We start from the raw sequence: 24,415 nt of genomic DNA on the forward strand, positions 1-24,415 counted from the left end.
AGCGAGGGGAGGGGTCTGAGAGGCACTTGCACCCAGCCCTCCGCTTGTTACTCATGTGGAATGATTAAGACATGGCTCCGCTCTTCCGCTGCCAGGAGCCAATGGTGGGAGAGCGCCCACCCCACCCGGAAAGATCTCATCTGGCAAGTCGCGCCTGCGCCGAGGGGGGGGAGGGCCGCCGCCGCCGCCGCCCGACTCAATTTATTTTATTTTTTTAAAAAAAAAAAATTTGCAAAAAAAAATTTGGGGAAAGGAAGGGGATGGGCAGGGGCACTTTTTGGCGCCCCCTACCAAGTGGCGCCCCCTACCAAGTGGCGCCTGGGCCCCTGCCCCCCCTATCGTTACGCCCCTGCCCATCAACCCAGGAAGTGCTGCTACTGTGCCTGTCCTCGGCTTTGTGACTGAGGAGGAGTTGGAGGTTGTCCTCTCCTGTCTCCTCCTCTGCCTCAGAGACATCCGAGCAGCTCTTCAGGACCACTTTAAATTCCCGATTATCTCTCTTCCTGGATTTTGGATGAGTGTGCAGTCTGAGCACAAAAAATTACATGAGAATGTTATGAAAATACTGATTCCCTTTGTAGCATCCTATTTGTGTGAATCAGAGTTTTCAGCAGTTGCTGCTATGAAGAATAAATACCAAACAAAAATAAACTTGCAACCTGAAATCAGATTGGCAGTCTCAGATTTGAAGTCTGGTTTGAAAAACTAAACAGGAACAAGCAAGCTTATCCTTCTCACTGAAAAGGTAAATATGCTTTGTTTATTTCTACCTAATCAAATCAGAGACTTTAATAATGGGGTGGGGTGGGGAGATATCACTCAACTCTATATATTATATTAGGGGGTCATAGTATCAAAAGGTTTGAGAACCTCTGGTTTATTGCTACACACTACACACTTCTCAGAATAGTGAGAAGTTCCAGGGACAACATTGTAGGGTTTAGTTCCTTTTGCATGAGAAAGTACAGGATATTTATGGTGTCTTTGGAAGCAAATCAGCATTCCTAGAGTAGGCCGCAGATCTACTATCCTGCATCAGATTCCCAGAAAGAGATTTTCCACCTCAAGTTGCTTCATTCATCAACTTATGGCTCCAAAGTTCCTCTGTCAATATCTGATTCTCTCTCAATTCAGAACTTCAGCTTTGACTCCAAACTGTTTCTCTGCATCCTCCCTCTAGCTCTGTGGAATGTAAATTTCTCAAACTCTGATGAGTATTACAAAGATGGAGTGGAGTCACTATTAGAACAATGATGGGTTGTTGTTTTTTGTTAATTCCCTGGCCACTCACATGACATTTAAAATGTTATTACCATGATGGGCTTAATTTCCCCCCCTCAGTTGATAGCAGCTGAAATCTTAGGACCAAAGTGGGGTGGTAGGGGGCATTTCCTTCAATTCTGGTCCATAAGGGCCCCCAAAATGGAAAATGCCATGGGTGGGAGCTCCTTTCCAGGGTAAGTTGCCAGATTGGGGCCCCCTAGAGACTGGAATTGTGGAGGGTAGGATTAAAAAACCCCTATCACGCTGAGGTGGCCTAGTCATCAGGAACTCATAGGAAGAAACTGCCTTCTTCTATTGAGTCAGGCAATTGGTCCATCTAGCTCAGAAGTCTATCTATACTAACTGGCAGTAGCTCTCCATAGTCTTGGGCAGGAACTGAATACTTTCCCAGTCCTATATGGAGAGGCCAGGAATTGAAACTGGGACCTTCTGCATGCAGAGCAAAGCCAGTCTACCTTCTAATACTAAAGAAAAAACCAAGCCCTTCCGAGCTAATAATATTATAAACATCACATGTAGTGCCAAGAACCAAGATATAAGGTATCACTCCTATTGAGCAAAAGTGTTGCCTTCCTACCCTCTCTTCCCCAAACAGAAACAATCCACCCTCTCTCTGGCCTGCCCCCCAGCCCCTTGTCCTAAGAATTGCTTTCTCTGGGCATGAGGGAATAATTTGACCCTACCCAAATATTTTTGCAGCACAGTTTCTTCTAAGGGGTGTTCCCAACCAAAGGAGGAGCCAAAAGTTCAACAGAAGAACATTGGGCTCAACATTTAGGAGCCATGGGTGCAAAGGTGGCACTAAGACTGCACCTGGTTCATCATTTTAAAACTTCCTCTTTTATGGAATCTTTCAAAAATCCAAACAAAACAAAACAAAAACTCTTTCCCCCACCCCCGTTCACTGTTTGAAGATTAAAATGTCCATGTTAGAGGTTCAGATTAGAGGTTCATTGAAGAACTTCATATAAACATACTAAGGTCACACACACAACCAAATAAGCTGCTGGCGGGGAGGCAGGCTTGCCTGACACACGATTGGTGCCATGGCGAGTGGGGGAGGAGGTGGTTTTCCGGCATCCCTCAATGCACCGTGGCAGGAGCGCAGTGCACTGAGGGATCCTCTGTCCGCCGGGCACTCTGGCCGCCTGGCTCTGTGTGTGCGCAGGCTGCCTGCAATCCCAACCCTTAAACCCAGGTTAAAGCCCGGGGTAAATTCCCAGGCTTGGGGCCGAGGCAGCGCTGGAATTGGGATTGCTCCTGGCAGCGCACATGGGCATCCCAGCCCAGGTTGGGCGACTCAAGCCAGGTCTTGGCTGCCTGTGTGAATAGCCTCATAGTTTGTATTTGTTTAACATAACCCAGTTCACAGGTTTAGGTTCCAGATAAGTAATCGCTGCTCAGCAGACTTCCATGAAATGGTCTAGATACTGCCTGTCTCCCTTGCTGAGTTCAGGTTTACTGCATTATCTTCCCCACTATCAACAAATCCCAAGTGTTTTGTATCCAGTTCCGTTCTGTCACTGGGTCTGCACATTTCCGGTTATGTGGAATGCCTAACTGGTCCTTTTAGTTTCAATGGGACTACTTTGAATAATTTTCCTCATATCCACCAATATCTTTTTAAAAAATCCTTTATATTTATAAATAGTGATTTATTTGAGGTTCCTGTCTGACCATCCTGTTTCCCAGTCTTTTTCTGTGATTTCAAGTTACTTCAAATCATAGTAACTTTGATTTCATAGAGGCTATTCAAATCAAGTTACAGTGCAGGAAGTAACAGTTACTTCCTCTTCTTCATCTAAGACATTTTATGATCCTGCTTGTCTATAAGTAGCATGTGATATATCTGCAAGACCAGACCTTTGTTTACTGAATTTGCTTCTTGGTTTATCTTTTTGAAGTGAATAATTCTTTTTTCATAATGCTTTGTTTCTATAAGTATTCCATTCAAGAAAAGGAAATCTCTGGGAATAACTGTTACAATTGATCCAATGGTAATAGTTTTTTTTAGCCACCACTTTTTTGCATTTTATATATTTCACTTTTTATATATTCATATTTTTAATACAGCTGTTTAATAATCTCATACCTACCCTCTTTTCCAAGGATAACAGCTTTATAGTATTATAATATAGCTTTATACTAAGTAAAAAGTGTGCCATAGAGTTGGTGTCGACTCCTGGTGACCACAGAGCCCTGTGGTTTTTCTTTGGTAGAATACAGAAGGGGTTTACCATTGCCATCTCCCACACAGTGTGAGATTATGCCTTTCAGCATCTTTCTATATTGCTGCTGCCTGATATGTGTTTCCCATAGTCTGGGAAACATACCAGTGGGAATTCGAACCGGCAACCTCATGCTTGCTAGGCAGGTCATTTCCCGCTATGCCATTAGGTGGCTTAGCTTTATACTATTAGTGTAGTAATTTTAAAGTAATATAGTTTCATGGTTCCATAATTTGGTTTGTTGTTTTTTATTTTGAATCATGCTCTACTGTTCTATCTTATGCTGGTCTTGGACCATAATAAAGATGATTGATTGGTAATAGATTGTGATTGTGGTACTAGTTGAAAACCAATTAACTTCCACTTTGACCCAAGAAGAGAAGTCATTAAAGGGAAGCTTTTTCCAAAAAAAGAGGATACACTGAGAACCATGTTAGTGATGACATGCCTAGTGATAGATGTTTACGCCATCCATCCCACATGTTAAGTATGGTGGCAACTGTTAAATTTTTTATTAGCGACTGTAAGTTCACTTTATTTTATTATCCATATAATAGCTCCCAGCAGGTAGTGGGAACATGGGTGGAGCCACCATTGCATGAACAGGTTCAAAGAACACAGGCCACTACACTTCAGGGGCTGTGCCTCACCGCAGCCACACCCCTTCGTCTGATGTCAGATGCAGGGGCATTATTTTGCTCGCAAACAGGGCCGCACAGCCCCATTTGCGAGCAAAACAAGTGCTGCGTTCGCAGCATGGCCGGGAGTGACTCCCCTTGCCTTTGAAAGGCAGCAGACTTAGCTCGCAAACAGGGCCACGCAGCCCCATTTGTGAGCTAAGCTATGCCCCCTACGGCGTGGCTTAACTATGTGCCCTGCGTCTGATGTCAGACACTTACATCTGATGCAGGAGGTGGGGCTAGTTGGCCGTGGTGGCGGGCTGAACCTGGGCCACCGCTGGTCTCCCTCCACCCCTGAGTAGGAGATAAGGTTTTGCCCGATACAAGACTATTGTAGTAGGTGATTCGATCATTAGAGGTATAGAGAGATGGGTTTGTGACCTGCGTGTTGACCACACGGTGACTTACCTGCCTGGTGCAAAGTTTGCGGACATCACACAGAGTCTAGAAAGACTGTTAGGCAGTGCTGGGGAGGAGACAGGAATTCTCAGGAATGCTACCTGTTCCACGTGCAGGTACAGTGAGACAGGCAGAGCTGAGGGGTTTCAATGCGTGGATGAGACGTTGGTGCCAGGAAGAAGGGTTTAGATTTGTTAGGCACTGGGATACATTTTGGGGTAAGTAAGACGGGCTGCACTTGAACCAAGATGGAACCAGACTGCTGGCGCTTAAAATCAAAAAGGTTGCAGAGCAGCTTTTAAAATGACACCTGGGTAACAGCCGATGGGAGCTGAGCAGTATCCCATTTGGCAAAAACCATCCTTTAAAGTGCGAGGGTGCAAAGGATACAGATAAAACAGAAGGGGACAGAGCAGTACCGCATAAAGAGCAGAAGGGAGACTGTGCCAGCTTGTCAAAGAGTAAAAAGAAAGATAGCATACATCTGGTGAGAGATTCAGCGTATAGGTGCTTATAGAAAAAGAAACTTAAGTATGTAGTACACTGCTCTGGGCTCCTTGGAGGAAGAGTGGGATATAAATGTAAAAATAATAATAATAATATGCCAATGCCAGAAGCCTCCGAGCCAAAATGGGTGAGCTGGAGTGCTTGGTGGCTAATGCAGAAATAGATATAGTGGCCATAACAGAAACATGGTGGAACAGTGAGAACCAGTGGGACACTGTTATCCCTGGATATAAACTCTATAGAAAGGACAGGAAGGGGCGCCTTGGAGGTGGAGTAGCACTGTGTGTTAAAGAAGGCATAGAATCTAACAAGCTAGAAAACCTGGGTGGACTGGAGTCCTCCACAGAAACCCTGTGGGTGAGAATACAAGGCCTGAAAGGGAATGTGCTACTGGGGACATGCTATCGCCCTCCTGATCAAAATGCTGACAGTGACTGGGAGTTGCAGCAGGAAATCAGGGAGGCGTCAAAGAGAGGCAGGGCTGTAATCATGGGTGACTTCAATTACCCACACATAGACTGGGTAAATTCACAGTCAGGTCATGACAAAGAGGTCAGATTTCTAGATACGCTAAATGACTGTGCCCTAGAACAGTTGGTCTTGGAAATGACCAGAGAGAAGGCAACCTTGGATCTAATTCTGAGTGACACCCAGGACCTGGTGCGTGATGTCAGTGTCATCGATCCTTTAGGGAACAGTGACCATAGTGCCATCAAATTCAGCTTACATGTGGGGAGAGAATCACCAAGGAAGTCTAACACAGACATTTTGAATTTCAGAAGAGGAAACTTCTCCAAAATGAGGAGTATGGTGAAAAGGAAGCTGAAAGGGAAAATCAGGAAAGTCACATCGCTCCAGAGTGCATGGAGTTTACTCAAAACCATAGTACTAGAAGCCCAGTTAGATTGTATACCCCAAAAGAGGAAAGGTACCACTAAGTCCAGGAAGATGCCAGCTTGGCTAACGGGTACTGTCAAGGAAGCCATAAAAGGGAAGAAGACTTCCTTCCGAAATTGGAAAGCCTGTCCCAATGAAGAGAACAGAAAGGAACACAAACTCTGGCAAAAGAAATGCAAGGCAACAATAAGGGAGGCGGAAAGTGAGTTTGAGGAACATTTAGCTAAAAGCATCAAGGGGAATAACAAAAACTTATTTAAATACATCAGAAGCAGGAAACCTGCCAGGGAGGCACTTGGAACAATAGACAATGAGGGAGTGAAAGAGATTATTAAGAAGGATATGGAGGTTGCAGAGAAGCTAAATGAGTTCTTTGCATCTGTCTTCACGGCAGAGGATACTGAGCATATACCTGTTCCTGAACCAGGCTTTTCAGGGATGGTGGCTAAAGAACTGAGTCAGATAGAAGTGATGAGAGAGGATGTTCTAAACTGTCTGGAAAAACTGAAAACTAACAAATCACCAGGGCCGGATGGCATCCATCCAAGAGTCCTCAAAGAACTCAAATGTGAAATTGTTGACCTCCTTGCTAAAATATATAACTTATCCCTGCAATCAGGTTCTGTACCAGAGGACTGGAGAGTAGCAAATGTAACACCGATTTTCAAGAAGGGATCCAGGGGTGATCCGGGAAATTATAGGCCGATTAGCTTAACATCCATTCCAGGCAAATTGATGGAAAGCATCCTCAAGGATAAAATTGTAAAGCACATAGAAGAACAGGCCCTGCTGGGAGTGAACCAGCATGGGTTCCGCAAAGGTAAATCTTGCCTGACCAACCTTTTGGAGTTCTTTGAGAGTATCAACAAGTGTGTGGATCAAGGTGATCCCATTGACATAGTATACCTGGACTTCCAAAAAGCTTTTGACAAAGTTCCTCATCAACGACTCCTGAGGAAACTTAGTGGTCATGGGATAAGGGGACAAGTACATGTGTGGATTGCTAACTGGTTGAAAGACAGGAAACAGAGGCTAGGTATAAATGGAGAGTTTTTGCAATGGAGGGAAGTAAGAAGTGCGATCCCCCAGGGATCTGTACTGGGACCGGTGCTTTTTAATTTATCCATAAATGATCTAGAAGCAGGGGTAAGCAGCAAGGTGGCCAGATTTGCAGATGATACCAAACTCTTTCGGGTAGTGAAATCCATAACTGATTGTGAAGAGCTCCAAAAGGATCTCTCCAAACTGGGTGAGTGGGCGACAAAGTGGCAAATGCGGTTCAATTTTGGCAAGTATAAAGCGATGCACATTGGGACGAAGAACCCCAACTTCAAATATATGCTGATGGGATCTGAGCTGTCAGTGACTGACCAGGAGAGGGATCTTGGGGTCATGGTGCACAGCTGGTTGAAAGTGTCAACTCAATGTGCGGCAGCTGTAAAAAAAGGCCAATTCCATGCTAGGGATCATTAGGAAGGGGATTGAAAATAAAACTGCTAATATTATAATGCCCTTATACAAAACTATGGTGTGGCTACACCTGGAGTACTGCGTAAAATTCTGATCACCACCTCTAAAAAAGAACATTGTAGAACTGGAAAAGGTGCAGAAGAGGGCAACCAAGATGATCAGGGGCCTAGAGCACCTTTCTTATGAGGCTAGGCTACAACAACTGGGGCTATTTAGTTTAGAAAAAAGATGACTGCAGGGAGACATGATAGAGTTCTATAAAATCATGCATGGTATGGAGAAAGTGGATAGAGAGAAATTCTTCTCCCTCTCCCGTAACACTAGAACCAGGGGTCATCCCATGAAATTTATTGCCGGGAAATCTAGGACCAACAAACGGAAGTACTTTTTCACACCCCGCATAATCCATTTGTGGAATTCTCTGCCACGAGATGTGGTGACAGCCAGCAACCTGGATGGCTTTAAGAGGGGTTTGGATAACTTCATGGAGGAGAGGTCTATTGATGGCTACTAGTCGGAGGGCTCTAGGCCACCTCCAGCCTCGGGGGCGGGGTGCCTCTGGGTACCAGTTGTGGGGGAGTAACAGCAGGAGAGAGGGCATGCCCTCAACTCCTGCCTGTGGCTTCCAGCAGCATCTGGTGGGCCACTGTGCAAAACGGGATGCTGGACTAGATAGGCCTTGGGCCTGATCCAGCAGGGCTGTTCTTATGTTCTTATTTATTTATTCATTTTCTATTCTATTTCTATAATTAACTACTCAAGCCATTTACTTTTTTCCACTGCTGTAGTGTCACATTATCAGTACTCCTCTTGCTGCCAGTGAGCAGAACCACTCCTCAGTGGTTCTGGAAAAACCCCCACACATTTTTACCAGTATGAGTGGGATAACATGGTTTTTTCTATGATGGGGAATATATAATGCCTGCTCGCACAAGGCCAAATCCTAAGCATCATTTACTCATTTTCAGGCATCCCTTCCCTTGGCATGAATGGGCATAATGACTCCCTTCATCCTGGGGTTAGCCCTCATGTCTTCATCCAAGGAATAGTGGGAGATGACACCATTCAAGTCCAACAAGAACCAGAGAGGGGAGTTGGTGTACATAAGGATTTCATCTTCCTGCCAGATTCCCACGTGCAGCTGAGATAGCTTCCTGGAGAGGAGGCATAATTTAGACCTCAGAGTCTTGCCACTGGATGGGGAGGTTGCCTTATCTTTATTCCCCAACCTACTCTCAGCCTTAGGAGCACTGCGCTACTTAGAGGGTCACTGAGCAGCTCAAGGGAGATAAGCCCTCTTCCTCTAACAATTCACCATCGGCCAGGTCTACCTAGCTGGTTGGGTCACAATCCAGGCATCATTCATAGGAACATAGGAAGCTGCCATACCAAACCAGACCATTAGTCCATCTCGCTCAGGATTGTCGGCACAGACTGGCAGTGGCTTCTCCAAGGTTGCAGACAGGAGTCTCTTCCAGCTCTATCTTGGAGAAGCCAGGGAGGGAACTTGGAACCTTCTGCATGCAAGCGTGCAGGTCCTTTTCCCAGAGCAGCCCCATCCCCTAAAGAGAAATAGCTTACACATATAGTCTCCCATTCAGATGCAACCCAGGACAGACCCTGTTTCACAAAGGGGACAATTCATGCTTGCTACCACAAGGTCAGCTTTCCTGGGAGAAGAGCTTCACAATAGGGTGTCACAAGCTGGGATGGGATTCCTTCACAGGAGGCAGCCCCGGTCCTTGCAGGAACATGCACTCCAATGAGGGAAGGGAAGGACACCCCTGTCTAAAGGGGGACAGCAGGCTACTCGGCAGCTGTTGTTGCTGCTGCTGCCAGGCAACATATAATGGTGTCACCCTTTCCAGATTTCTGGCTGGAATTGCAAGCATCCCCCCTCCCCAACATGATATTTCATGAGCTAAGAATGCACTTGGCCAAGGCACAGTGGTATCATCCGCATGGACATGCTTTGAGCTCAGCTGCATCCTGACAGTTCCTTTTTAGATTTCTGTCCAATCCCAAATGGACTCCAGTTGTAGGGGAGCAATGGCAGATGTGTATGCCTTCATTTCCTTCTTCTGTGTTTCCTGGAGGCATCTGATTGGCCACTGTGGGAAATGATTTGCTGGACTAGATAGGCTTGGCATGATCCAACAGAGCTCATCTTATGTTTTTGTGACTTTGGTGGTGAACACAATCATTCTTAAGTGCCCTCTCCCACTTAGCAAGGCTCATTCGACTCCTTGGTTTAACAGAGTTGGGGAATTGAGATGAAACAGCTAGAATTTAACGAAAGTGAAGGAAGACTTGGTGTGAATCCAGTCAAACACACATAAGAGCTTGTTACTGAGCCTAATCTATGGCAGGTAACAAAGCAGCAATACCCTGACTCCGTGAATCATAACAATGGAATATCTCTGTCCATTGCAAAACGCTTGAGCAGGTGGTTGCTACTACTTTAGGCATTCTTGTATGAGACTATCTAGATCCATTTCAGCCTCGTTTTGGACCAGGTTTTAGCACAAAAATTTGCTTAATCCTTCTGGATAGGTTCATATTTGCAGCTGGAAGCATTGCTTTGCAGCAGTTCCCCATATATCCAGAGGACTAATTCCAGAAGGTGTTGCTGGCCGACTACTACTTAGATTCATGGCTATTATGCTGTGGGATCCCATAAGGTGCCACCTTCCTTACTCCATTACTATTAAAAACTGCTGAATAAGATCATTGAGGATTTGAAATGAGCTGCCATCAGTATGCTGATATCACCCAGGTCTACTTTTCCTTTTCATCACATTCAGGTGAGGCAGTGTAAATGCTGAATTGGTGTCAGGGTCAGTAATGGGCTGGATGGGGGCCAATACATTGAATCTCAATCTTGCCAAGACTGAGGTGCTGTTGGGAAATGGTTTGTGTGATCATGGAGTGGCTGTTCAACTTACCCCAAAGAATCAGGCTCAGAGCTTGGGGGTGCTGATTTATCCAGCTTTGCCAGGCGGCTTTGCACACAGGGCTTTCAGTTCAATTCTGCTCTGGAATGGAGTGTGCCAGTCCACATATTAGTTGCATTTACCCCGAAGTCCCTGTGGCTGATCAGGGATCAGTACAGACAGGACTCTGTTTTCCCCCGAATCAAGGCTGCACATTCTGGCTTAGCCCAAAGTATGTCCAGCTTTAAAAAAAAACAAACCTCTAGCTTCAGCAGCTTTTTGGGGGGAAACCCGAGGCTTCTATTATGCCCCGTCGCTTCCCCCTTGATGTGTGGAGTGGCCATGCCAGTAATTCAGCGTTTTTCAAAACTCAGTGAAGGGGAGTTTGACAGCTGTGTTGGGTATGTTGTGAGGGAGAAATTCCTGAGTTAAACACAAGCACAAACTGCAAAATGTGAGCCTTCCTGTGCTTTTTACAAAGGTTTAGATATGCTGAATAGAGACTACAGCAAGCTTCAATGTCCATGCTTCTAAAATAACCGGAGCTTGCAGTAATGTATTCTGCTAGTCCCATTACAAAGGCATTGGATAATGCTGCTTGGCTTCAGGAGTCTCGAAGCCTGTTGTTAGGCTGCCCTAGAACAAGAGTTGGGAGGTCCAGCACATTCTTTTTACTTTATAGTGCCAACAAGGAAGTGTTCAGGGTTTAAGATGTCCTCTCGCCAGCAGCCAGCTAACCAGCTGGGGTTGGGGGCAAGTTTGGCGACTGGACTCTCACTCTCTCTCTCTCTCTGTCCCAGACTAGTGCAGCTGTTTCTTTCTAGGGATGGCTGAATTGAGAGCGGTCAGTGCCGCAACAGGTGGACAGGTTTGGGTTTTTTGCCAGCTTGTAGCCGGGCATCTCTAACCTTTTTGCCAGCACACACCTGGTTAGGAAAACACACCCAGAATGTAATATATCCCTTTGTTTGGTTCCATCAGTCCCATTAGCTCCATCAGCCCATTGCTGCCTGGTAAGATCAGCCATTCATCTCTCTCCCTGTGTGTGTGTCTGCATTTTGTCTGGCTCCCCTTTCTGCCTCTCTGCTTGCGCTCCACCTTCGTAGCTCCCTCTGTCTCTCTGGGGAAACCAGGAGCATAGCGCCCCCCCCACACACACACACACCATTCCGTGTAAACCAGCAAATGTGTTGCTGCTTTCTGCTTGTGATTGAAGCGTTGCCACCCCCTCTCTGGTGTTGGGCTTTTTGTGCAGAGGCAATTGGAGCGGCCAGGACTCAATCCCAGATCTTGCCCAAATGCTGTGAGATTGGATGATGAGGCTAGGGAAGGCTGAGCATGGTCAGAAGCAGGGCAAGGGGCACCAAAGGGTCATAAGTGAGCTGCTAGCAAGCCATGTCCCCACAGGGAAGCTTTTGCGGGGGTGGGGGTCAGATCTCATTGTGCAACCCAAAGGCTCCTGGCCAGACGGGTCTCTCACTGCCACCTCCTTTGGATAGTGCTTAGTTGAGGATCAACAGGCTCAGTCCTCTGTTGGATCCCGTTCTTGACACGCCAGGATAACGCAGTACTGAAAATGCAGTAGCTGCAAACTAATGCACTGGTTTCTGCTTTAAAATTCCCTGCCTCTTAAATGGTCTGGGGTGGGGGTGGGGGGACATGAGGTGATGAAGGCAGTCACTCACAAAGGCAAGGCTTGGCAACTTGTCATGCCATTCTTCCATAGCTGTCAAACTAAAAAACAACAACAAAAAACCTCTCGTCTCCTCTGTTGTGATTGGTTGGAAGAAAAACCCGGAGCAAGCCGGTGGGAACGCACAGGAACAAAATCTGCCAGGGATTGCGGAGAGGAGCCAACCCTATGTGAACTGTCCATTTCATCTCCCAAATTAAACATCTTGTGAATCTGCTGTGAAGCAGATTTGCTCTTCAGATACCCCAGGGCATGAAGGCATGTGTGAATAACTTCCAGGGGAAGCCCAAGTAACATAGGAACATTGGTATTTGACTTATACCAAGTCAGGCTATTGGTGTATCTAGTTCAGCATTGTCTAAACAAATGGGCAATGGCTTCTCCAAGGTTGCAGGCAGGAGTCTCTCTCAGCCCTATCTTGGAGATGCTAGGGAGGGAACTGGGAACATTCTGCATGCAAGCAGGCAGAGATGCTCTCCCACAGAGCTATGGCCCCACCCACTAAGGGGAATACCTTAAAGTGCACAGATGTAATCTGCCATCCAGGGTGGACCCTACTTAGCAAAGAGGACAATTCATGCTTGCTACCACAAGACCAGCTCTCCTCCCATTGTTACAAAAAACCAAAAATGTTGTGTAGTAAGAACTAATCTGCCTACTTTCCTTTCCCTATCCCTACAACTGGTCTAAATTTGATCCAAATTGGTTAGGCAGTTTACACGTTAGCCCACTTGCACCTCAGATGTTCACGTATCTGCCTCTTGAATTGGGGTGGATGATATCATCACAAACTATGCTTTTGAGGTGTCCCTATGTGTCTCTACAACTTTACCAAATTTGGTCCAAATCGGTTCCTCAATTGCACCTCAAATGTTCATGCATCCACCATCTTGGATTGGGGTGGATGACATAATTACAAACTAGGCCCTTGAGATGCCCCTGTGTGTCCCTACTCCTGTAGCAAATCTGGTTCAAATCAATTAGCTGGTTCACAAGTTAGACCACTTTCGCCTCAAATGTTTACATATCTGCCATCTTGAACTGGGGTGGATGACATTATCACAAACTATGCTGTTGAGGTGTCCCTATGTGTCCTTACAACTGTATCCAATTTGATTCATATTGGTCCAGGCATTGCAAAGTTGATGGAGTGCAAGGAGACCACACACACACGGAATGCTGGGTGAGCTCATAAGCCTACTGGAAAGTAGGCTAAAAACTACAGAGAAGTCTGAAAACTCTGTAACTTGAAGCACTTTTCACCAGCTAAGGCTGATGTGACAACTATGACCTCTTCTGGACAGAGAGAGCCTGGGCATAGTTATCCACACCCTGGTAACCTGCAAAATCAACTTCTGAAATACATTATACTCTGAAGACTTCTCAGGAACATCAGTCAGTTCAGCATAAAGTTGCTAAGTTGCTAACTAGGACTGGTCCTAAGTTATATATCATGCCTGTTCTGAAACAGTTTCACTGGGTGCTGTCCATTTCAGACCTCAGTTCAAAGTATTGTGCATAAATGGCTCAAGACTTGGGCACCTTTTCCAATGCCTGTGAACTAAGATCTCCACCAGAAACCTTTCTCCAGGTGTTGTTGCCTTCTGAAGTTAGGCAAGTGACCACTGTGAAGAGGATGTTTTCACGGTTTACTCTGGTTATGGAACATTTTCTCTAGGGAGGCACCCACTCTTGTGCTGCTGTTGACTCAGGGCAAATAACATTTTGTTTTTGATGGAGGAACAGGAGGTAAGATACAGTGTGTAGGCTTCATGAGAAATCTGTGGTGCAATACTGGGGTGTGTGTTTTCTTGAAGATCTTTCCTCTAACAGGGCTGCTCAACTCCTGCAGATGTTGGCCTACAATTCCCATAATCCCTGGCTATTGGCCACTGTAGCTGGGGATTATGGGAGTTGTAGTTCAAAAGCAGCTGGGGGGCCTAAATTGAGCAGGCCTGATAAGAGCTGGAATCTGCGTGTTTCCAGGCCCACAGGTGCTGCAGAGGAGTGGGGGCTGGAGGAAATAAAAATGGCTGACAGCCTTTGGCTTAGGGAATTAGCGATATCTCCATTATTAATGGTCATACAGTAGCCATTCATATCTCAAAATAAAGGTAATTTTATGCTTTTTATTTATATAAAGTGCAAATTGGGGTGGGGGGTGGAATTAATTTCCCAGCCTAACCTGATTCTGGAGATGGAATATCTGGCTTAGCTTGGATACCATTTTGCCAAACGATGCATTGGTAATATGCCCATAGTGTGGCATGTTAAAGAGCAGACTGTGTTGGAGGCTGAGCCTTCTCAGCAGTTTTCTCCTGGAGCAAAGCCCATTGGATCAGCATCCACCCTACCCAATCTCAGTTATCAGCATTTTAGACCCAGCCTTCGGGTCCTTCTTTCATGAAGACTTGGTTGGCAAGTACCAGGGATAAGGCATTTTTAGTTGGGGCACTGCCATTTTGGAATTCCTTCCCTTGCGAGCTTAGCCAAGGCCCAACCCTCCCTGTTATAAGCATGATCTTAAAACTTCCTTTTTATATGGCTTTTAATTAGTTGGTTTTATTAATTTTTTAGCTCTGCCTGCTATAGTTTTATTGGTTTTTCTTGTCATTATGCTTGATTTTATGTGTTTATATATTATTATTGTTTTTAACACTTTTAGCCGTACTAAGAGCCCCTGGTGGTGCAGTGGTAAAACTGCCGCCCTGTAACCAGAAGGTTACAAGTTTGATCCTGACCAGGGGCTCAAGGTTGACTCAGCCTTCCATCCTTCCGAGGTCGGTAAAATGAGTACCCAGAATGTTGGGGGCAATATGTTAAATCATTGTAAAACCGCTTAGAGAGCTCCGGCTATAGAGCGGTATATAAATGTAAGTGCTATTGCTATTGCTATTGCTAAGGACATTGTCCTAAATGGCAGGCCACAAATATATTAAATCAATTAATCAGTCAGTATCACTGGCCATGTTAATGTTATATTGGCTTCTATTTTCCAGGATCTGTGCAAACTACTCACACTTAATGATAGGCAAACTCTCCTTGGCTCACCTCAAAAAGCCTTTTTTTAAAGTGTTCCTGTGAATATTGGGGGAAAGGGGTTTTGTTTTGTTTTGAGAGGAAAAACCGTTTTTTTAAAAGCCCACATGATTTTAGCACACTGTCAGCACTACCCACAAAAATTTATGCCTGAGAAAGGGGAGAGGTGGTTAAAAGTACAAATCCCATGCATCCAAGCAGGAAATTACCCCCTTATGTTCAGGGTCATCATTTAGAACAGGGGTGCACAACTCAAATACCCTGGTAGGCTGGAACCAACCATGACTTGGTATGCAGGGGTTGAGGTAAATTTGCAGCACACTAATGATCACATTGAAAGTATTAAAAATATTAATGAAAACAATTATTAGTTAGCCATAGCATGAGGGAGGGAAGAGGAGGCTCCTAGCATTCCTCTTCCCTGTCTCCCATGTACTTTCAAAGCTTGCCAAGGTCAGTTTTGAAAGGGGGCTGAACCCACCAGATCCATGGGGCAAGATGGCATTTTACACCTCAGCACAGACACCATCATACTTTGGGGCCCCCTGGGGCCAGCAGAAAAGTCCCTGTGGGTTGGATCTGGCCCCGGGGCCTTACATTGTGCAGGCCTGATTTAGAAGAACTTAAGAGCGGGCAGTCAGGCCTCCCCTGTCTCTAGTGAGGCCTCCCCTCCCGCTTCTTAAAGTGAGGGTTTTATTATTATTTATTTGCGAAGGGGGGCTGGCAAGAATAAAGGGATAAACCCGCATTTCAAGCTGGGCCATCTTAAAGGAGGTTGGGGACCTGTTAAAATGGGATGAGGCTTTTTGAACTGGGGGAGCATATTTCAAGCTCCCCCAGTTGTAAATTCACCCCCATCACTACTTGCTATGAAGATGTCACACAAGTCTGCAAGAGGAAGTATAATGGGCACCATGAGAAGGCTGATGTGTAAAAGCTTGTTTGTTTACAAAGTTTATATATCCTTTTTCCAAGTAGTTTACATAATAATAGGAATGAAAAGATAGTTCCCTGCCTCAGCCTAAAAAGAAACAAGAGAGAAACCAGCAACAGGGAGAGAGACTGCTGAGCTGAATAGGGACAGTAGCTCTCCCCGTACTATTTTTATTTATTTATTTATTTACTTACTTACTTACTTACATTTATATCCCACTTTTCCTCCGAGGAGTGGTGTACATGGTTATTTTTATCCTCACAACAACCCTGTGAGTTAAGTTGAGCTGAGAGATACATGACTGGCCCAGAGTCACCCAGTGAGTTTCATGGCTGAATGGGGGTTTGAACTCGGGTCTTAGTCCAACTCTCTAACCACTATGCTATGACAGGGACACCACTTTTAAAGGTGCCTCTTTGTCCACTTATCAGGGGAAACCGTGTTTTATAAATCAGTTCATTACAGTAGTAGCAGCAATGTCTAATTCTGTCATTACTTTATTTCAAGCACTTTACGACTTTTACATTTGTCCCAGAAGGCTTTGTTCACTTCAGCAGATGCCAACACCACTGGCGGCAGGTTTCAGTATGTCTCCCTGTCTTTCTCTCTAGGTACTGAACCATCTGCTGCATTTGAAGTTCACGAATAATATGGGAGAGCAAGTGGTTTTTGATAGGTTTGGGGACATAACAGGGAATTACTCAATTATCAATTGGCACCTGTCACCAGAGGACAGCTCCATAGTGTTTGAGGAGGTTGGACACTACAGTGTTAACGCCAAGAATGGAGAGAGGTTATTTATCAATGAAGACAAGATTTTGTGGAACGGATTCTCCAGAGAGGTAAGATTGGTCATCCTGAGTTTACATCATATTTACCATACAACTCCATGGGTCCACAAACTTGAGCTGAAATTCTCCTTCTTGTAGCCACTGAGGCTCCATTTTCTATGCATCCCTTCTGTATCCATTGTCAGGTAAGAATGTTTTGCAGGCGAGGATCAGCAGGGAGGTGTATGTGTGAGAGAGAGAGTGAGAGAGAAGAGTTTTTATAGCAACCCTTCCCCTCCAGCCCTTGACATGGATACTGCATCCTAGCCCAAGCCACAGTCTGGCATCCTTTTGAAAGCAGTACTGACTGCCTTCTTGTGCAGTTGGCTGGTTTTTTAAAACATGTTTTTCCTGTGGCAGAGTATGTTTAGAGGTTTTCCCTGCTAGTCACCAGAAAGAACATTGTGGCAATGCATGTTTCTTTTCTGTTTTTTAAAAAAGAGCTTTGTCAATCCCCTATTTATCTGAATCCAGGACTATGTTTTTTCCAAGTTTTTTGATTTTAGAAATTGGGGTGGGGGGCTGGGATTTATTTATTTATTATTTATTATATTTTCTATCCTGCTCTTCCTCCAAGGAGCCCAGAGCGGTGTACTACATACTTAAGTTTCTCCTCACAACAACCCTTTGAAGTAGGTTAGGCTGAGAGAGAAGTGACTGGCCCAGGGTCATCCAATAAGCATCATGGCCTAATTGGGATTTGAATTTGGGTCTCCCCGATCCTAGTCCAGCACTCTAACCACTACACTACACTGGCTGTCATAAATTGAGTCCTCTTCCTTTCAGAAAAATACAGGTATAGCCTGTATTTAACCTGTATTTTTAAGGAGGTCATCTTAAATTCAGAATTATCTATTCGAGTAAATATGAGTATTGCTTCCTTGCTTTTGATTGCAGAATTAAGAATGACAAAGCTTTGGATGGGAGGCAATCTTCCCTATTCCACCAATCTATCTCATGCAACTAGATGTGGTGCTATGAAGAGCTTGTAGAGCAAAGAAAGAAAGAAAAACCATCAGGAGGGATATGCTTTGCAGAAACCCTGAGGATTAATCCCTGGTTAAAGCCCTCAAAAGAAAGATCTCCTATATACCATTTGTCTCTGGGTAAATTTGGGTAGTCTATCAACAGACCAGTCACATGAACTTTCTTTCTATTGGCAAAAGCTGTTAAATGATGAGAAGATGACGGGTGGTAGTATGGAGAGGCAAGTTTATGAAGCAATGCTTAATTCTCATCGAGGTGGTAAACCTGTGTCTGGAATGTTCAGACTGCCAGAGAGTGCTCATGTGACTAATGTTCCTCCATACGAAGGAAAAAATGAAGCTAGCCCATGTAGAACAGACTAGCATGACAAGGAAAAGGCTAAGCCAGAATTCTTCTCCCTGGATGCTAATTTTCTATCCACGGGGCGGGGGTGGGGAGGGCGGAATATGCAACAACTTAGTCCAGTATAATTTTATGATCAAATGTATTCTCAATCTAAGATAAAACAAAAGATAACAATTGGAAATCACATAAATGAAACTAAATATGTTGCATTAGAAGAACGGTGAAGTCCATTGTGTAGAGAGTAGTCTGTTACAAAGAAGTCCACACATCCACAATGGTGACCCAGTGTCCTCCGTTTTGATGTTAGTCTTTATCAAATGGAGAACAGTCTTCGAGAAGTGACAACACTAGTTCAAATGCCCCCAAATCCAATTTTTATATGTACAGCCATCTCTGTTACTTCTAGAAAATTCACAGAGAACCAAGTTCTTATAATATTCGATTAAGGTACAAAGCTACATTAGTAGAATATTACAAAAACTTGTAACAAAGCTATGTTAGTAGAATGCTACATAATGAAGGCCAGTTGAGCCAGTTTTTGCTTCCCTGAGCTAGCGGCTTTTTGTTTCCCTGAGCTCGCATGGACCGGCTTTCCATGGATGTCCTGGCCCTATATCTGCTGGTAGAATGACTGCAGTCAGCTCATTATCTTAGGCTTCTGCTTGGGCACTTTTCTGCTTGTGGTATCAACTCCTGCTCAGAACTTGAATATGAAGTTATTAAATTTGGAAGTGAGATACATGTTAGACTTAATGGTGAATACATTTTTGTATTCTCAGTAATCTGCCATGATCTGCTATGCTCAACTGTATATAAATTATGCGAGCTGGATTTAACAGAGAAATAAAAGTAGGCGACCAGCTTGTATTTTTCCTTTAAACCTGTTGGTCTCCCTGTTCCCTCCCTGCCCAGGGATCCCTTTTGAGCAGCAGGAGAGAGTTCCCGCTGTTTCTTACCATCTTCATATCCAAGTGCAAATGAGAGAAGACCTGCTTCTCTTCTAAGCCCTCTGCCTGTGTGTCAGAAAGGATTTGAGAGGGGGTTGGTGGCAAGCACAAAAATGGCTGGCTGGTGAGCTAAGCCTAAATTTGTGGATCCCTGTACCTAGTTGATAAATTTGCACTGAGAGGTAAGGCAGTTCCATGTCATTGTTGAAGTGCTAGTAACTTTCCACCTCTAGACCACTAACCGCTCTCAGTGTTTACTTCTGCCTTCATCTTGTAGCTGTTTTGTAAATGTGCAAGATCTGCTATTAGGTTTGTATGTCATTTTCTGCAAAGCCACAGCAAAGCGTACTAGGGTGGTCCAAAACAATGGATTTCAACCCATCCACTCTTTCACCCAATAACAGAGGAACATGGGGCAGCAGCATCCTGAGGTAGGATCACTGCCTGGTGAGTGCATGAATGGGTCCTGAGTCCCCTTATCGAAGATGTGCGGCTCTGCCTCGTGATCATGCCTCTCTTACTGTAACCAGATGGTTTTCATTCCTGCAGGTGCCATTCTCTAACTGTAGCAGAGACTGCTTGCCAGGCACAAGGAAAGGCATTATTGAGGGACAGCCTACCTGTTGCTTCGAATGTGTTGAATGCACGGATGGAGAGATCAGTGACGAGACAGGTATGTAAGAAAACCTGAGTAAGAAAAGTGCTCTCTCTTTTGCTTAGAAACATTCCCTGAGATGGAGTCAGAAATCTTGTCTTGAGATCCTTCTGAGAAGAGTTCATGGCCAAAAGATTTTGGCAAACATTGCTGCATTCACCGCTGCCAGTCTGTATAGACAATACTGAGCTAGATAGACCAGTGGTCTGACTCGGTATACGGCAGCTTCCGATGTTCCTATGTCTCCCCAACTCCAGCTAAAGATCACTGTTACGTTTTATGGACAAGAGACAGGCTTATTTGCCATAGTAGAACATATCTAGTAGAACAGTTCTTAAAAATGTTTTTGTTTTTTATTTTAATGCCTGCACCTCTTTATACTGCTTTGGCACTGTCTCTTCTTCAGCCAAGTCCTAATTCTCACTGGTGGTAGACCTGTGCCTGGGATGTAGTGATTCAGGTTGTAGGTAGAAGGCTTACATGATTGAATGATTCTTCATACAGAGAGTTCTCTGCACAGAGAAAACTAATATGCCAAGGAGAAGGCTGATTAAAAAACTAGCATGACAGGGAGAAAGATCTGAGTAGCCTTCTCCCAAACATGCTAATTCTCTATGTGTGAGGCATTTTGTATGGAAGAACTTTCAATCATGAGAGCATCCACCCCTGCAGCTGAAGTGGTACAGCCCAGGCTAAAATTTACCACCTCAGTGAGAAGTAGGCCTGGCACTGCCTTGCAGTTGTTCGAGATTCTTCTGACTCCATATTTGTGGTCCCAAGTGAGGGAAGGGAACAATTCACAAAAGACAAAGGTTTCCTCTGTCAGTTACTGCTAGTAACACAGAATACCCAAATGCATCATGAATGATATTTCTGTTCACAAAGTACAAATGATAACTCAGCTGTTTCAGATTTTGTGGCCCCTCTGTGCTAGATCACACTGATGGCTATAACTGGCACCCTTGTGCTCTATTTGTAGTGGTCTGCATGTGACCAGTCATTAAAGCTGTTCTCACAATTACCACTCACCTTAAGTGGCACAGCAGGGAAATGCTCGACTAACAAGCAGAAGGTTGCCGGTTTGAATCCCCGCTGGTACTATATCGCTGCCTGCAGCAGCGATATAAGAAGATGCTGAAAGGCATCATCTCACACTGTGCAGAAGGAGGCCATGGTAAACCCCTCCCGTATTCTACCAAAGAAAATCGCAGGGCTCTATGGGCGCCAGGAGTCAAAATCGACTTGACGACACCCTTTACCTTTACCTTACACAATGACCACTAGGGTAGGAGAAGCTTCTGAGCCTAGTTCCGATGCTCCCAATTGGCCATCAGGAGGATTCTACAAGCAAGATAGGAGGAGGGGCAAATGTTCATCTGAGAGCTGGCATGGAGGTGGGCAGCAACTCCAGAGTGAGGGTGGAGAGGATGCACTTCCCATGCTTTCAGTCTCCAGACCCACCTTGCAGATGAGCATTTTCTCCTCCTCTTACCTTGCTTGTAGGATTCTCACAATGCCCAATCAGGAGTGAGCTCAGCTCCCAAACTAGGGTCAGAGGTTTCACCTATCCTCGATATCGTTGTGAGAACAGCCCCTATGATGGGGTAAGTAGCCCGTACATAACCCTCGTTATAAAACCGACAAAATAAGTAAGACAAGTGAGACTCAGTGGTGCGCCTCAGCCCAATATTGTGGCTTAGCCAGGCCGTCCACTTCATGTGGCACAAAGATCATTTGAGCTGTAGGTTTAAGGAATTGTGTATTTAAACTTATTTATTTATTTATTTATTTATTTATACATTTATCTCCCACTCTTCCTCCAAGGAGCCCAGAACGGTGTACATGGTTATGTTTATCCTCACTACCACCCTGTGAGGTAGGTTAGGCTGAGAGTCAGTGATTGACCCAGAGTCACCCAGTGAGTTTCATGGTGACTGTCCCAATGTGGTGACATATCACTGTCCCTATGTGGTGAATGGGGATTTGAACTTGGGTCTCCCTGGTCCTAGTCCAACACTCTAAGCACTGCACCATGCTGGCATCCATTTGGCATTGGATGCAGGGTCGTTGGGGGCCTAGTGATCATAGTGAGATCAGCTCTGCTAATAAGGGCCAAAGGGCAAAGCTAATACAACCCATTAGCAGGGCAATACATCAGCCACTACGAGTGGCTTGTCACTTTCTCCTCAATACAGCTGCCACAACAACATCAGCCATCAGCAACATCTGAGAAGGGTTCCATTCTGCTCCCTTTTCAGGCATTTTAATGGAAAACTTCACTAAAATTTGAAGTTTTGCCATAAGAGCAATATTCTCCTCCTCTGTTGTGAAGAAACAAGAATGGGGACAAAATATAACAATGTACAGTCCAACCCATAGTTTATTTTGGGCATGACCCACTAGGAAGTTCTTCATTGTCAACCCCATTGAAATAAATAGGGGCTGTTCAATTGATTTCAATGGGACAACCCACTTCATGCATAATCGTGCAAAATTTCTTTTTGATGTTCTCCACCAGAATGTTTTATGTCAATAACACACAAGGGTTGTCCTCACAATCAGAACTAGGGCAGGACAAATGCCCTACCCTAATTCGAGAACTGTGGGCGCTCCCAGTTTTCAGCCATGAGTTGGTTAAAAGCTAGGTCGGAGGAAGGGAAAGTGATTGTCTGGGAGGCGGGTACAGGCTCCAATGGCATCCTCTTACCCAGCATATTACCTAGATAGGAGGAAACATCATAGGAGCCTGCATCCGCTCCCCAGATGATCACTTTCCCCTCCTCTGACCTAGCTTTTAACTCACATATGACCAAAAATCGGGAACAAGCCTATGGTTTCCTGAAGGTGATGCAACGCACTGCTGTTCAGGCATCTCTTCTTCTAACCTAGAGTCTCTTGTCTTTTCAGATCCCAGTAATCGTGAGAAGTGTTCTGAAGACTCCTGGTCCAATGAGAACCATACTGTTTGCATTCCCAAGCAAATCGAGTTTTTGTCTTGGACAGAGCCATTTGGCATTGCTCTCACTCTTTTTGCAGTGCTAGGCATTTTCCTAACCTCATTTGTCCTGGGAGTCTTTACCAGATTTCGGAACACACCCATCGTCAAGGCTACCAACCGCGAACTTTCTTACCTTCTCCTCTTTTCCTTGTTGTGCTGCTTTTCCAGCTCCCTTTTTTTCATTGGCGAACCCCAGGACTGGAACTGCCGCTTGCGGCAGCCGGCCTTTGGCATCAGCTTTGTCCTCTGCATCTCATGCATTCTGGTGAAGACTAATCGTGTCCTCCTGGTCTTTGAGGCCAAGATTCCCACAAGCCTCCATCACAAGAGGTGGGGCCTTAACCTTCAGTTCCTCCTGGTCTTCCTCTGCACTTTTGTGCAGATAGTCATCTGTGTCATCTGGCTTTATACAGCTCCCCCCTCCAGCTTTCGCAATCATGAGCTGGAGGATGAGATCATCTTTATCACCTGCAACGAAGGCTCCTTGATGGCACTGGGCTTCCTGATTGGCTACACCTGCCTCCTGGCTGCCACCTGCTTCTTCTTTGCTTTCAAGTCCCGCAAGCTGCCTGAAAACTTCAATGAGGCCAAATTCATCACTTTCAGCATGCTGATTTTCTTCATTGTCTGGATCTCTTTCATCCCAGCCTATGCCAGTACCTATGGCAAGTTTGTTTCTGCTGTGGAGGTGATCGCTATCCTGGCTGCCAGCTTTGGGCTCTTGGCTTGCATCTTCTTCAACAAGGTCTACATCATCCTCTTCAAGCCCTCGAGCAACACCATCGAGGAGGTGCGCTGCAGTACCGCTGCCCACGCATTCAAAGTAGCAGCCAGGGCCACGCTGCGGCGCAGCAACGTGTCTCGCAAGAGGTCCAACAGTCTCGGTGGCTCCACAGGCTCCACCCCCTCCTCATCCATCAGTAGCAAAAGCAACCATGAGAACCCCTTTGCCCAGCCAACTCCTATTGAGCAGCAGCAGCCGCCGCCGCATGGATGTAAGCAAAAAGTGAGCTTTGGAGGTGGGACGGTCACTTTGTCGCTGAGCTTCGAGGAGCACCAGAAGAATGCAGTAGCCAACAGAAACGCAAAGCACAGGAACTCTTTGGAAGCCCAAAACAGTGATGATAGCCTCATGCGGCATAAGGCACTGCTTCCTCTGCAGTCCAGTGAGCCACTAGGCACAGAGCCCAATTTCCAGGCACCCTCAAATCAAGACACCAATGCACAGGAACCAGTATTGGGAGAAACCAAGGAAGGAAGACAGAACTTAGAAGAAGAGCAGCCTCCCTTGTCAGCCACATACTTGCAGACTTTTGTAGGCAGTGACTCTGTCATAGAGAATACCATCCATTCTTAATCAAGGAGGGACCAATTCCCTCTGCTTTTCTCCTGAATGGGGAAAAGGACTGGAAATGTCTGTTCCACAGCCGATCGCTTCTATTAGAATCGGCAGAGTAAACTCACCTCCAAAGGAAGCGGGGGGGAAGGTTTCAGAAATGTGTGTCTAGTGATCCTTTTCATGACACTCTGAGTTAGTCCATTGCAACAAATGTGTTCAAATTTTGCCTTTGTGCAAATTGCTCAAGTCC

General features: G+C 45.3%; 1 protein-coding gene across 1 annotated transcript; it reads left to right on the top strand.

The window, feature by feature from the left end:
- Positions 1–518: 518 nt before the first annotated feature.
- Positions 519–24,183, top strand: LOC128331331 (extracellular calcium-sensing receptor-like). The gene is made up of 4 exons (XM_053264675.1): positions 519–745; positions 16,676–16,906; positions 19,723–19,846; positions 22,736–24,183. Exons 2-4 carry the CDS (start codon positions 16,715–16,717, stop codon positions 24,181–24,183), a joined length of 1,764 nt encoding a protein of 587 aa, XP_053120650.1. The 5' UTR covers positions 519–745; positions 16,676–16,714.
- The last annotated feature ends 232 nt before the right edge of the window (positions 24,184–24,415 follow it).

This window comes from Hemicordylus capensis, chromosome 6 (genome assembly GCF_027244095.1).
Source record: "Hemicordylus capensis ecotype Gifberg chromosome 6, rHemCap1.1.pri, whole genome shotgun sequence".
NCBI lineage: Eukaryota > Metazoa > Chordata > Lepidosauria > Squamata > Cordylidae > Hemicordylus > Hemicordylus capensis.